General features: G+C 36.6%; 1 protein-coding gene across 9 annotated transcripts in view; it reads right to left on the bottom strand.

Annotated features, from left to right (window-relative positions):
• Positions 1-13,239, bottom strand: part of EML1 (EMAP like 1) — a 194,918-nt gene that overhangs the window by 59,097 nt on the left and 122,582 nt on the right. For 5 of the 9 annotated variants that reach the window (XM_043549375.1, XM_043549373.1, XM_043549371.1 and 2 more), the window contains 2 exons: positions 7,141-7,203; positions 687-821 (listed from right to left, as the gene is read on the bottom strand). In XM_043549375.1, the coding sequence (XP_043405310.1) occupies positions 687-821; positions 7,141-7,203 (198 nt within the window). The remainder of the gene's footprint in view (positions 1-686; positions 822-7,140; positions 7,204-13,239) is intronic. The other 4 variants (XM_043549376.1, XM_007064957.4, XM_043549374.1 and 1 more) reach the window with 1 other exon arrangement.

The raw sequence follows: 13,239 nt of genomic DNA, 5'->3' as shown, positions 1-13,239 counted from the left end.
CAGAGTTTATGAGCTATCTGGAAGGAATCAAAGAAATAAGGAAAATAGGACAACATTTCCATGCTTCCTCTGCAAAAATTAGTAAATATTTCCCTAAAATAAATATAGAAACTTCAATTGTGCTATAAAGAGTTTTGTGCCAAACCTGGAAACTAAAATCAGATTTTAAAGTATGAAACAGAGATTGTAGTCCTGCTTTACATGCAAATCTCAACACAACCTTGACTATGGAGACATTACCAAATGCCTCCATGAATATGAACAGTCACTTTAAAAATCTGCTAACATATCAGCAGAGGGAGGACATGATGCCCTAGACAAATGACTGCATTCTCCAAAGAAAAAAATCACGAGAAGTAACATGAAGGAGTCCAACAACATACTGGAAAGAAGGATTAATAACTCTAAACTTTTTTGGCATTACTGTATGCAACTCAAAATTTTCACATTGCTCATAGCTTGGAATACAATAAGGCAAACAAAATGTATAATCTCAACTTGAAAAAGTGTTTACATGACGGAGTACTTTAAAACTATCCTCTGTTCAATACAGAAGAGACATCTCATGTCTGATTGCTGTCTCATTAGAAAATCCAACCTTTCAATAGTTGCTTATTTAAAATTAGTAACTTCATTATTAGGGCAGTCAGTGTGGGAAAGAGGGAAACATTAAAAATATCACATACTTCTCATTGTTCTTTTTACCACTAGAAGAACTGCTGGTGGATCCAGTGCGATTGCGGCTGCCTTTGGAATCTCCATAGCTTTCCCTTCGACCTCCTGGGGACACACGTTCAGCTGAGCTGGTTCTTTTGACAGTACTAACAGAAAAGGGAGTAAGTTATATAGCAGTACATATAAAGGAGTATTTTATTACAAATTGATTTTGATAAACTATACCTCAGAAAGTTTAATTGCACTTTTATTTCTAAGAGCATTAACATACCTATTTAACAAATTACTTTCTAGAACAGATAATGATTTAGGTTACTAAGAACTGAACTGCAGCAGTCAGACTATTTTGCTGGGTATCTACTGCAATGGAGATTAACATGACTGCCTTTTTGCTTATTTTTCAGTCTACAAGAGATGCTATACTAGCATCACTGATGCCAGTTGGAATATCCACTGCTCAGGTATATGCAATACATAGACTTCTGAAGCAGAATATCAGAGAGGTCACACTTACAATTTTTGTACATCAGTCCAAACTACCTAAATTTAGAGAATGGAGTGATAGATTTAAAAAGAAAGTGTAACATTTGACATTCCTAGCCATATTACACATAATTCTCAAAGTAGGTCAAATTTTGAGCACTAATAAGCTGACCATGTCTCTTCATATCCATTCAGTCTTTAATTCAGTATCAACTACTCTATACTGTACTTTCAACCCAGTTTTAATATACCCAAAGGTGATGAGTAAACTGAGACTTCTTCAATGATGAGATAGAATGTAAAGAAATAAGAAGCGATGAAATGGGTATGACTGAGTCTGTCTGGGCAAAAATTAAATTGGGGAAGAAAACTATTAGAGCCTCCCCTGGGATAGTGCTTGGGGTGTGCTATAGACCGCCGGGATCTAATTTGGATATGGATAGAGCCCTTTTTAATGTTTTTAATAAAGTAAATACTAATGGAAACTGTGTGATCATGGGAGACTTTAACTTCCCAGATATAGACTGGAGGACGAGTGGTAGTAATAATAATAGGGCTCAGATTTTCCTAGATGTGATAGCTGATGGATTCCTTCAGCAAGTAGTTGCTGAACCGACTAGAGGGGATGCCATTTTAGATTTGGTCTTGGTGAGTAATGAGGACCTCATAGAGGAAATGGCTGTAGGGGATAATCTTGGCTCAAGTGATCATGAGCTAATTCAGTTCAAACTGAATGGAAGGATTAACAAAGATAAATCTGCAACTAGGGTTTTTGATTTCAAAAGGGCTGACTTTCAAAAATTAAGGGAATTAGTTAGGGAAGTGGATTGGACTGAAGAATTTATGGGTTTAAAGGTAGAGGAGGCCTGGGATTATTTTAAATTAAAGCTGCAGAAGCTATCGGAAGCCTGCATCCCAAGAAAGGGGAAAAAATTCATAGGCAGGAGTTGTAGACCAAGCTGGATGAGCAAGCATCTTAGAGAGGTAATTAAGAAAAAGCAGAAAGCATATAGGGAGTGGAAGAAGGGAGGGTTCAGTAAGGCAAGCTACCTTATTGAGGTCAGAATATGTAGGGATAAAGTGAGACAGGCTAAAAGTCAAGTAGAGTTGGACCTTGCAAAGGGAATTAAAACCAATAGTAAAAGGTTCTATAGTCATATAAATAGGAAGAAAACAAAGAAAGAGGAAGTGGGACCGCTAAAAACTGAGGATGGAGTGGAGGTCAAGGATAATCTAGGCATGGCCCAATATCTAAACAAATACTTTGCCTCAGTCTTTAATAAGACTAAAGAGGATCTTAGGGATAATGGTAGCATGATAAATGGGAATGAGGATATGGAGGTAGACATCACCATATCTGAGGTAGAAGCGAAACTCAAACAGCTTAATGGGACTAAATTGGGGGGCCCAGATAATCTTCATCCAAGAATATTAAAAGAATTGGCACAAGAAATTGCAAGCCCGTTAGCAAGAATTTTTAAGGAATCTGTAAACTCAGGGGTTGTACCGTATGATTGGAGAATTGCTAACATAGTTCCTATTTTTAAGAAAGGGAAAAAAAGTGATCCAAGTAATTATAGGCCTGTTAGTTTGACATCTGTAGTATGCAAGGTCTTGGAAAAAATTTTGAAGGAGAAGGTAGTTAAGGACATTGAAGTCAATGGTAAATGGGACAAAATACAACATGGTTTTACAAAAGGTAGATCGTGCCAAACCAACCTGATCTCCTTTTTTGAGAAAGTAACAGATTTTTTAGATAAAGGAAACGCAGTGGATCTAATTTACTTAGATTTTAGTAAGGCGTTTGATACGGTGCCACATGGGGAATTATTAGTTAAATTGGATAAGATGGGCATCAATAGGAAAATTGAAAGGTGGATAGGGAATTGGTTAAAGGGGAGACTACAACGGGTCCTACTGAAAGGTGAACTGTCAAGTTGGAGGGAGGTTACCAGTGGAGTTCCTCAGGGATCGGTTTTGGGACCAATCTTATTTAATCTTTTTATTACTGACCTGGGCACAAAAAGTGGGAGTGTGCTAATAAAGTTTGCAGATGATACAAAGCTGGGAGGTATTGCTAATTTAGAGAAGGACAGGGATACCCTACAGGAGGATCTGGATGACCTTGTAAACTGGAGTAATAGGAATAGGATGAAATTTAATAGTGAGAAGTGTAAGGTCATGCATTTAGGGATTAATAACAAGAATTTTAGTTATAAGCTAGGGACGCATCAACTAGAAGTAACGGAGGAGGAAAAGGACCTTGGAGTATTGGTTGATCATAGGATGACTATGAGCTGCCAATGTGATATGGCTGTGAAAAAAGCTAATGTCGTCTTGGGATGCATCAGGAGAGGTATTTCCAGTAGGGATAAGAAGGTCTTAGTACCGTTATATAAGGCACTGGTGAGACCTCACCTGGAGTACTGTGTGCAGTTCTGGTCTCCCATGTTTAAGAAGGATGAATTCAAACTGGAACAGGTACAGAGAAGGGCTACTAGGATGATCCGAGGAATGGAAAACTTGTCTTATGAAAGGAGACTCAGGGAGCTTGGCTTGTTTAGCCTAACTAAAAGAAGGTTGAGGGGAGATATGATTGCTCTCTATAAATATATCAGAGGGATAAATACCAGAGAAGGAGAGGAATTATTTAAACTCAGTACCAATGTGGACACAAGAACAAATGGATATAAACTGGCCACTAGGAAATTTAGATTAGAAATTAGACGAAGGTTTCTAACCATCAGAGGAGTGAAGTTTTGGAATAGCCTTCCGAGGGAAGTAGTGGGGGCAAAAGATCTATCTTGCTTTAAGATTAAACTCGATAAGTTTATGGAGGAGATGGTATGATGGGATAACATGGCTTTGGTAATTAAATATTCATGGTAAATAGGCCCAATGGCCTGTGATGGGTTTTAGATGGGGTAAGATCCAAGTTACCCGGGAAAGAATTTTCTGTAGTATCTGGCTGATGAATCTTGCCCATATGCTCAGGGTTTAGCTGATCGCCATATTTGGGGTCGGGAAGGAATTTTCCTCCAGGGCAGATTGGAAGGCCCTGGAGGTTTTTCGCCTTCCTCTGTAGCATGGGGCACGGGTCACTTGCTGGAGGATTCTCTGCTCCTTGAGGTCTTTAAACTACAATTTGAGGACTTCAATAGCACAGATATAGGTGTGAGGTTTTTTTGTAGGAGTGGTGGGTGAAATTCTGTGGCCTGCGTTGTGCAGGAGGTCAGACTAGATGATCATAATGGTCCCTTCTGACCTAAATATCTATGAATCTATGAATCTATAAATATTTCGGCAGTTTCAGTCATTATCTTGTCAACATGTGACACTCCTACTTACATTTATGAAAAAAAAATAGATCCTAAAAAGATCTTTTCCCCTTTTCCTCTGTGAGGGAATTATCAGAGGGCTAATTTCCCCTTCCAACCTTCCTTCCTCCGAATGTCTCTACCAGGAGGGTTTTGCATCACTCTTTAGTGTGCCCTCAGCATCCAGCTCTCTTTAGTTAGACAGAAGACTCAACCATAATCAGTTTTAGTAACTAGCAAAATAGATGGCCGCTTAAGACTTTATATTTAAAGGGGAAGAGAGATTACTGTGGTCACTTCACCAACTTGCCAGACCTAAACCACTATTATTTAGCTGCTAAGTTGCTACCTAACCAAGCACTACTCTGAAAGGATGTCTCCATTTTAAGTTCTACACGGTCAGAAACATCAGATGCATCCTGGAAAGCTTTATGTCAGCTACCATATTCTCTCTTTTGGAGCACCTGATGGTGGTACAAATTGTTTTGGATACATTCTGATACAAAACCCAACCAAAATGTAAATTATTAAGTTGAAATAAGAATATTCTTTTGGGTGATGAAATAACACAGAGAATATGTGGGTTGCTAAGCTGCATAGGTAGTTGGGAAAAATAAATTGACAACAAGGAAGTGATAGTAGTAAAGGATCAAATCTTGCTTTCAGTTCAGAAATCAGTACATTTTAGGCTGGCCCTGGGTGAAAGGGATAAAGGACATAATGAAAACATTTTAATTTATAATGTAGTCTATTTTAATGTTTCTCCAATTAAAAACTAAGGCCCTGGTCCTCAAAACATTTACTCTTATGAGTGCCTTTACCTGCATGAATTGCCCACTGAACTCCATCATACCAGTGCATAAAATTAAGCCTATGTTTGTAGGATCAGGGCCTATATTTTGTATTATGTTCACTAGCTATGGAATGAAAAGGTAACATCGCTTAATGGCACTAAATTATGCCTTTAAAGATGCAACTTGTTGCATCTATGTTAGATAATTTGTAAGTTACAGAACACATTTTAATCTCACTTTAAATGTCAAAAATTTAGCAACAAATATTAAATAACTTCACTACTGTCCACAACACAAAATGCTGTCTTCTTTCTGGAGAAAGAAATTTCATTTTAAAAGTATATTAACATGGAAGGACAAAACAATTTTTTTAAATAAAAATATTTTACAATTCATGTTTTACCATTAATGTTTTGCCTTTAAATATATGAATAATTTCAATTTCACTTGTAAAGTTCTTAAGCTCAGCCTGAAAACAAAAAATTACAAGGACAAGAGAACTGAAATTAAGAATGCTTTCTTTTTAACTAAAGCATTGTCTTCAGTTAAAAAATGTGTGGCAACTTGAGAAGTTTGAACCTTACTCTCAGAAAAGTTCCATATAAAGCTGGTGGCTAAGTATGACACTGCTATTGACTAGTGCTACTTCATCAATAATGACACAGTATGTTAGACACTGATACTAACACATGCCTGCTAATACATCCCTTGTGCATCCTTAATTATGATTATGTGCCAAATTCTAACCTCAATTACACATCTGAATAGAAAATAAGGGAAAACCACAAGAAAAATAAGAGAGAACGCTCTATTTTAAGGGATATTTCAGGGAAACACCATTTCCTTTAGCATATCATGTATTTTTCTCTCTCAAGTGGATATTTCTACTGCCTCAAATATACAATGCAATTATCATAAGCTTCAATTTAATGTTTAAAATATTACTTAACAGTTTTAATACATTTAAATACATTTTAAAATAAGGTATGAGTGGTAACCAAAAGCGATAAATCAATGAAATAAAGGATGGTCCCTTAAAATAAGGGACCAGTGGTCACCCTACCTATGAAATCTCTATTATTTTATAGGACCCAAGAGAGAGCTAGACATTTCACAGAAGAACATGGTCCCTGCCTCACTGAATTTACAATTTAGATTTTAGCCTTGACATAATGAGCAATAGTGACAGGCAGTAGGGAAGTGACGAGGCAAGAAAAGATAAGGGTTACGGCAACACCATCGTACTGTTAAATCAATTTAAGCATGCACATATTTTGGTATGTCTAATACCATATTTTTATATAATTAAAAACTAAGATGCTACAGTGAACACTACTGACATGCTTATTCTGGACACAGCAGACATACTGATACTTCAACTGGAATTTAAATGAGAAGCATAAGGATCACAGAAACTAGAACACTGATTTATAGGGGTATACAAGAATATTGAGTCCAGAATTTGGCCTTCATAATTAATCTTAAGGAAAGGTAGTTTTTAATGGTGCAACACCAGGACAAAATGTTTGACTTACAATACTTAGGAAACAAGCTGCAATAAGCAAATATGTTTGAAGGAATTTGCATTATGAAAAATCATCACTATAATGGAGATAACGTTAGCACAAAAAGTAGAGGAACCATTACTGAGTTAATTACTTTATAAAAGTTCTGGTCCATTTAAACACATTGGTTATGAGTATACGTTGCAAAATTTATTTCTGAAAATACTGAAGGTTGTAACAGTTACTACAGTTATGTATTATGACAGAAACACCATCACTAAAATAACCCCCCTGCACAGACTGAGCTATGACAGCAGGGAAAACCTACTGAACTATGACACTACAATACTACCAAGAATCCCTCACCTTACAGTGGTTTTTTTCAGTTTGCATGCATTGAGAAGACTCACAGACCTGCTTAATCCATGACTGAGAGGTGCATAAACAAAGCAGAATAAAAGTGAATATAACAAGTGTAGAACAAGACACATTTAAAACAAACTTACAATTAAAGACACACATAACTGCACATTCAAGATATGAAATTACATGCAAGAGTGAAGTACCGTGGATTTTATGGCTCCTCAGTCAGATGTGTGGTCAGTTCAAAATACGTATTTACAGTCCAACAATATATCTATGTATGACAAGAATGTTTAGCAATACTCTATATATATGCTGACCATCTCCGGAGCTTCAACAAGCAGCCTAAGTTCTCTTAAAAATCAGAGGATATCATCAACAAAATGGATAATATCAAGCTAGAGAACAAGCACTATTACTACAAGGATAAGCATAAGAATATAAATTGTCACACATATATACACACATACAATGCAGTCGTGCAGTAATGGTATAAATATTTAGGATGGTTGCATTAATCAGTGATAAACAAGGCAATGAAAGCCTATGACAGTAAAGCCTTTACAGCATATTATCTTATATAAAACTATTTTACAGATATTTGAGAGGGTTTAAAAACACTGAAGTAATTTTTGGTATCCTTATACTAGGAAAATAAGATATTGTATATTTACTATAAGTAATACCAGTACCACAGGGGTCTGTAGTGGGAACAGTCCTACTCAACATATTCATAAATAATCTGGAAAAGGGGGTAAACAGTAAGGAGGAAAAATTTGCAGATGATACATAACTACTCAAGATAGTTAAATCCCTGGCAGACTGTGAAGAGTTACAAAAGGATCTCACAAAACTCAGTGACTGGGCAACAAAATGGCAGGTGAAATTCAATGATGATAAATGCAAAGTAATGCACATTGAAAACATAATCTCAACTATACATATAAAATGATGGGGTCTAAATTAGCTGTTACCACCCAAGAAAGAGATCTTGGAGTCACTGTGGATAGTTCTCTGAAAACATCCACTCAATGTGCAGCGGCAGTCAAAAAAGCAAACAGAATGTTGGGCATCATTAAGAAAAGGATAGATAATAAAACAGAAAATATCATATTGCCTCTATATAAATCCATGGTATGCCCACATCTTGAATACTGCGTGCAGATGTGGTCAACCCATCTCAAAAAAGATATATTGGAATTGGAAAAGGTTCAGAAAAGGGCAACAAAAATTATTAGGGTATAGAAAGGCTTCCATATGAGGAGAGATTAATAAGACTGGGACTTTTCAGTTTGGAAAAGAGACAACTAAGCGGGGATATGATAGAGGTCTATAAAATCATGACTGGTGAGGAGAAAGTAAATAAGGAAATATTATTTACTCCTTCCCATAACGCAAGAACTAGGGGTCACCAAATGAAATTAATAGGCAGCAGGTTTAAAACAAATAAAAGGAAGTATTTTTTCATACAACACACAGTCAACCTGTGGAACTCCTTGCCAGAGGCCTTTATGAAGGTTAAAAGAGAACTAGATAAATTCATGGAGGTTGGTCCATTAATGGCTATTAGTCAGGATGAGCAGGGATGGTGTCCCTAGCCTCCATTTGCCAGAAGCTGGGAATGGGAGACAGGCAATGGATCACTTGATGGTTACCTGTTCTGTTCAATCCCTCTGGTGCACCTGGCATTGGCCACTGTCGGAAGACAGGATACTGGGCTAGACGGACGTTTGGTCTGACCCAGTATGGCCGTTCTTATGTTCTTACATTATTGAGAAACTTCATAGAACTCAGAGGGAGAAGACAACATCTAAATGTAACCTGAAACAGCTTTTCTATTACAAAGGTCACAGCTTTAAAATTTAATATAATGGGCCTTTCCAGGACTAGAACAAGTGTTGCTCCACCCTGGCTGCAAATAGTTTTTCCCAAAAAGCATAAACAGCCTAATTCTAGACATACACAGTCCCAAAATATTGGAGCTTAAGCCCTATCCAGGGCTGATAGCAGCCCATCCTGAATCAAAGACCAGTCTAACAGGGCAGGTTAGAAGCAGAATTAGGTAACTTGTGTAACTGGGTATTTAAAGAGTGCAAGATATTTGAAGTTGCTCAGAGGTTTGCAATATTAGAATAAGTCTGGGTGGAGATGGCTAAGTGGAGAGAGTGAAGGTGCAGTGGTCAAAAGGTATCTGATGAATTAATTAATCACATATGTATTAATGAATTTGTTAAACATACTATGACTGTGTGGTATATAGATATCTATATCAACAAAAGTGAAGGGTTTTGCTAACTAAAGGGGAAACCTGTGCTGTGTTAGCCTGGCTAATGGGAGTAACCCCAGAAGAAAATATCCTAGTTGGCTTACTGAAATTTCCAAAGTTTATACTAGTGTAATTCCATTGACTTTAATGAAGCTACCCTGATGTACAAACATCAGAGAAGTTTCAGAGTGGTAACCGTGTTAGTCTGTATCAGCAAAAACAACGAGGAGTCCTTATGGAACCTTAGAGACTAACAAATTTATTTGGGCATAAGCTTTCATGGGCTAGAACCCACTTCATCAGATGCATGGAGTGGAAAATACAGTAGCAGGCATAAATACCAGCTGCATCTATATTTCCATTGGAATTTTTCTCTCTCCTCTCTCTTCCGCTCTCTCTTGTTCACATACACACACTCTCTCTCTCTCTCTTTTTCTCCTAAATGAAACAGGAATCTAATAATATTCAAGTTCAAGCTGAGCTTTCAGACCCACAATGTTGAAGTGAAGTCAAAATTTGAATCAGAAAATTTGCCAGCCCCAATTAAGGTAATTTTAAATGGTGCACAATTTGGTTTAACAATTTTTGTCTAACACGCTCCCTCACCTTCATTTAAATTAATTAGAATAAATTCAAGAACTCTTTTATGGCTTTAATTGCATTATGCCTTTGAGTGTGATACATTAATATCTTCTATTGTTAGTGACGTAATGTAATAGAATAGTTTTGCCACCCAAAGTTCACTCTAAAGAGAATATTTGTGTTTATATTCCATTTATTTAAAAACTTTTTTCTTAATAGTTGAGGGTATTAAAACAGAAGAATTAATGAAACTGCATATTGATTTTGTATTTATGCCAGTTAAAAATCATTGTTGCTCCAGTACAGAATGTAGTACATTAATTCCAAGAGAGAGAGCAATTTCTCAGAGGGCATGTGTTGCTAGTTTGGAAGCAACAGGAATTTATCTTATTAAAGTATTTTATACTCTGTACAAAACCATGCTTTTTATAGTGTTCTTTTTTGTACCAGTTTGTTTATTTTCATCTCCAGTCCTCACTGTTTAGCTCCACTGTGATATCTTACAATCTCTTCAAGCAGAGAGAATGAGTGATTGTTTCCTTTTGAAAGCTAAGCTATATGCTAGTCTATAGACTGCACCAGAATCCCTACTGAGCAAGATAAGGCCTGTATTCTTTTCCCCTACATTTTCTCCTCTTATACTTTTGTCTAATGGCAACAAAGCTATCTCAAATCAGCTCCAAAATCTAGATTTTAATTGGGAATACAAAGCATTACCACTATGCAGTGGATTGCTTCTGGAATATCTAAGATTACAAGCGGCTGAATGTTTTCAAATCCTTCAGTGTAAAAAGAACAATGATCTTTTGTTTTTGTTTTTACTAACTGAAGTCAGCACAGAATGGTTTCTTTAAAATTACACATATTATGTAAATGAAGCAACAACTTAAGCTTCTAAATGCAAATAAAGAGTTATGTAAAAAAAAGTTCCTTCTTGCTGACACATTTTCATTTGTATCACACACATGCTCTTCCACAGTATTTTAATATGGAAGGGCCCAATATAAATACAAAACAGTTAATGAATTCATTTTTCTCACCATTTGTAAGCATAAAATACTTATTCAGAATAAAACTACCCCAAATATGGAATATCTGGAGCATAATTTAACATAAAAACTGGGAATCCTATCAGTTAGTTTAGGGGTCAATATCAAAAGCTTTCAGCAGTGGACAATAATCTACAAAGTAAAAATAGTCTTCCTTTCACAGTAATTCATTGAAGAAGTAGCTCATACCCAAGTGTGCTTTTTAAAATCTCTGTTCCGCCTGAAGTTTAGTTATGTGATGAACTGTAACAGTGTACAATAAAAATTTCTGAAAGACAGACTTAAATAAATTTGAAAGTAGCAAATTCTATATTAAAACCTACATTTTAGAATCTATAAAGTAAAAATTTCATATAAGTACATTTGTAATTGTACCGGTTCATTTAAAAAAAGGATTTTTTTAAAGAAACAATTATCTTACATACTATAGTACCTGAATTTATAAATTACATTTCTGTGAGAATGAGAGAAGTAACACTGTCTTAATAAGAAAAGAAGTACTTGTGGCACCTTAGAGACTAACAAATTTATTTATTTATTTATGTCTTAATAAGCATCTAGTTAACAGGCAAGATTGCCTATGTCTACTGTTTTTTCTCCCATTAGGAGGTGTCTCAGGTTATTTTCTCGCTGTTTATTTAAAATCTATGGGTGAGACTCTCATCCCCCTTCTGGTCCCCTGACGCTGGGTAGAAAGGTCAGTGACGAATTTTCACAAACAGGAACTGAGGAAGACAGCCACAGGCTGTCCTCCAACAAGCCCTACCTAGCACAGGGGATATGCTGGGGGAAAGGCTACGGAAGGGTAAGGCTGCAGCACATAGCTAGCACAGCAGGGATGCCAGGCAATGATGAGGCATATAGGCTGCAGGGGTTAGCCTGTGGGGCTGTCTAAATTAATCCAGAATCAGGGAAGTGCCAGGATGATTTAAAACCCATTTTAGGTACCCCCAGTCCTGGGCTGCAAGTTCTTTCTGTTCTGCACCTCTTAGAGGCAGGGTATGGAATAACACCCTATGTGTACATCTGAAGTATGTTAATACTCATATGCTGCATTTTATTTTGCAATTACTATGTGCAACAACTCTTCTTTGCTAGTGCTAGGGAAAGGAATTATGATGAATAAAATTGAACACCCTAAACATGCAGTATATACAAATCAGTGTTACTTTACTTCTGAAATACTAAAAACAATTTTTCTTTTTTAAAATAGGTTCTCACCTGCTTTTGAACATTCTGATGACATTTAACCCATTTAAATTTATCTTTCCTTCCCATCAGTAGGGCTAGTTCAAACAATACTGCTGAACCTGTGTCAAGGTACCTACAACTGCACTGAGCCCCCAGGTCATAGAGGCCCAACTCCATCTCAGGTAGGCAGAAACAACAGTGTGATGTTTCCTGATTCTATCACTGTGTGGTGTAGAGTATAAGCTGCTTTGTGCTGAGAGCTTTGTGGTGACAATAACTTGAACATTCTGGGTAATCAGCAACACTCCCCTTTCATCATGTCAATGGCTGGTTTCCACCATAGCACATCATATGTTTCTACCTCATGTTTAATGTAAAATCTGTATCCTCTGTATCCCTAGCTCCTTCTACAAACACAAGTAATTTCTGGACACGTTGCTATTCTTGTCTCTGTCTGCCTTCCATGGACTGATAGTATTACCACCACTCAAAGCTGGTTTGGCATTCAAAGTAGGGGAATGTAGAAGGAGAAATCAAGCGTACACAGAATCTTATCTTTTGCACCATGGGGCATAACAGACTGGCTCTGTAGTGCGGCTCTGGTTTGCCCAAACTGAACCTGCTCCACCCATCCCACTAAGTTTTCCAGAGCTTGAATATGTAAAGGAATACACAAATATGAAGCATACTAATTTTTAAACCACACCCAAGACATTTAAGGAATTTTTTAAAGGGACTTAAATACATGTTAATAATAATAAGTCAGAGCAGGGTTGTTTTCACTGGCGTAAGTGTTTGCTAAATATGGTTTGAAATAAGTGAATTTCCTTGTACAACACAGAAAATTAGATTTCTACATAAAATAATTTTACTGAGAAAAAGTGACCAATAGCATTATATGACTTTGTCACAGGACTACATGCCTTCCCCAAATTTTGTTTCTTCTATTTTCTAAAACAAAGAACCCTGGCATTACTTTTCAGAACATGTTCTGAAATCCAAAGCAGAAATTTC

This window comes from Chelonia mydas, chromosome 6 (assembly GCF_015237465.2).
Source record: "Chelonia mydas isolate rCheMyd1 chromosome 6, rCheMyd1.pri.v2, whole genome shotgun sequence".
Taxonomy (NCBI): Eukaryota; Metazoa; Chordata; order Testudines; family Cheloniidae; genus Chelonia; species Chelonia mydas.
The sequence above is the reverse complement of the archived record's forward strand: the minus strand, read 5'-3'. Positions and strand labels throughout refer to the sequence as shown.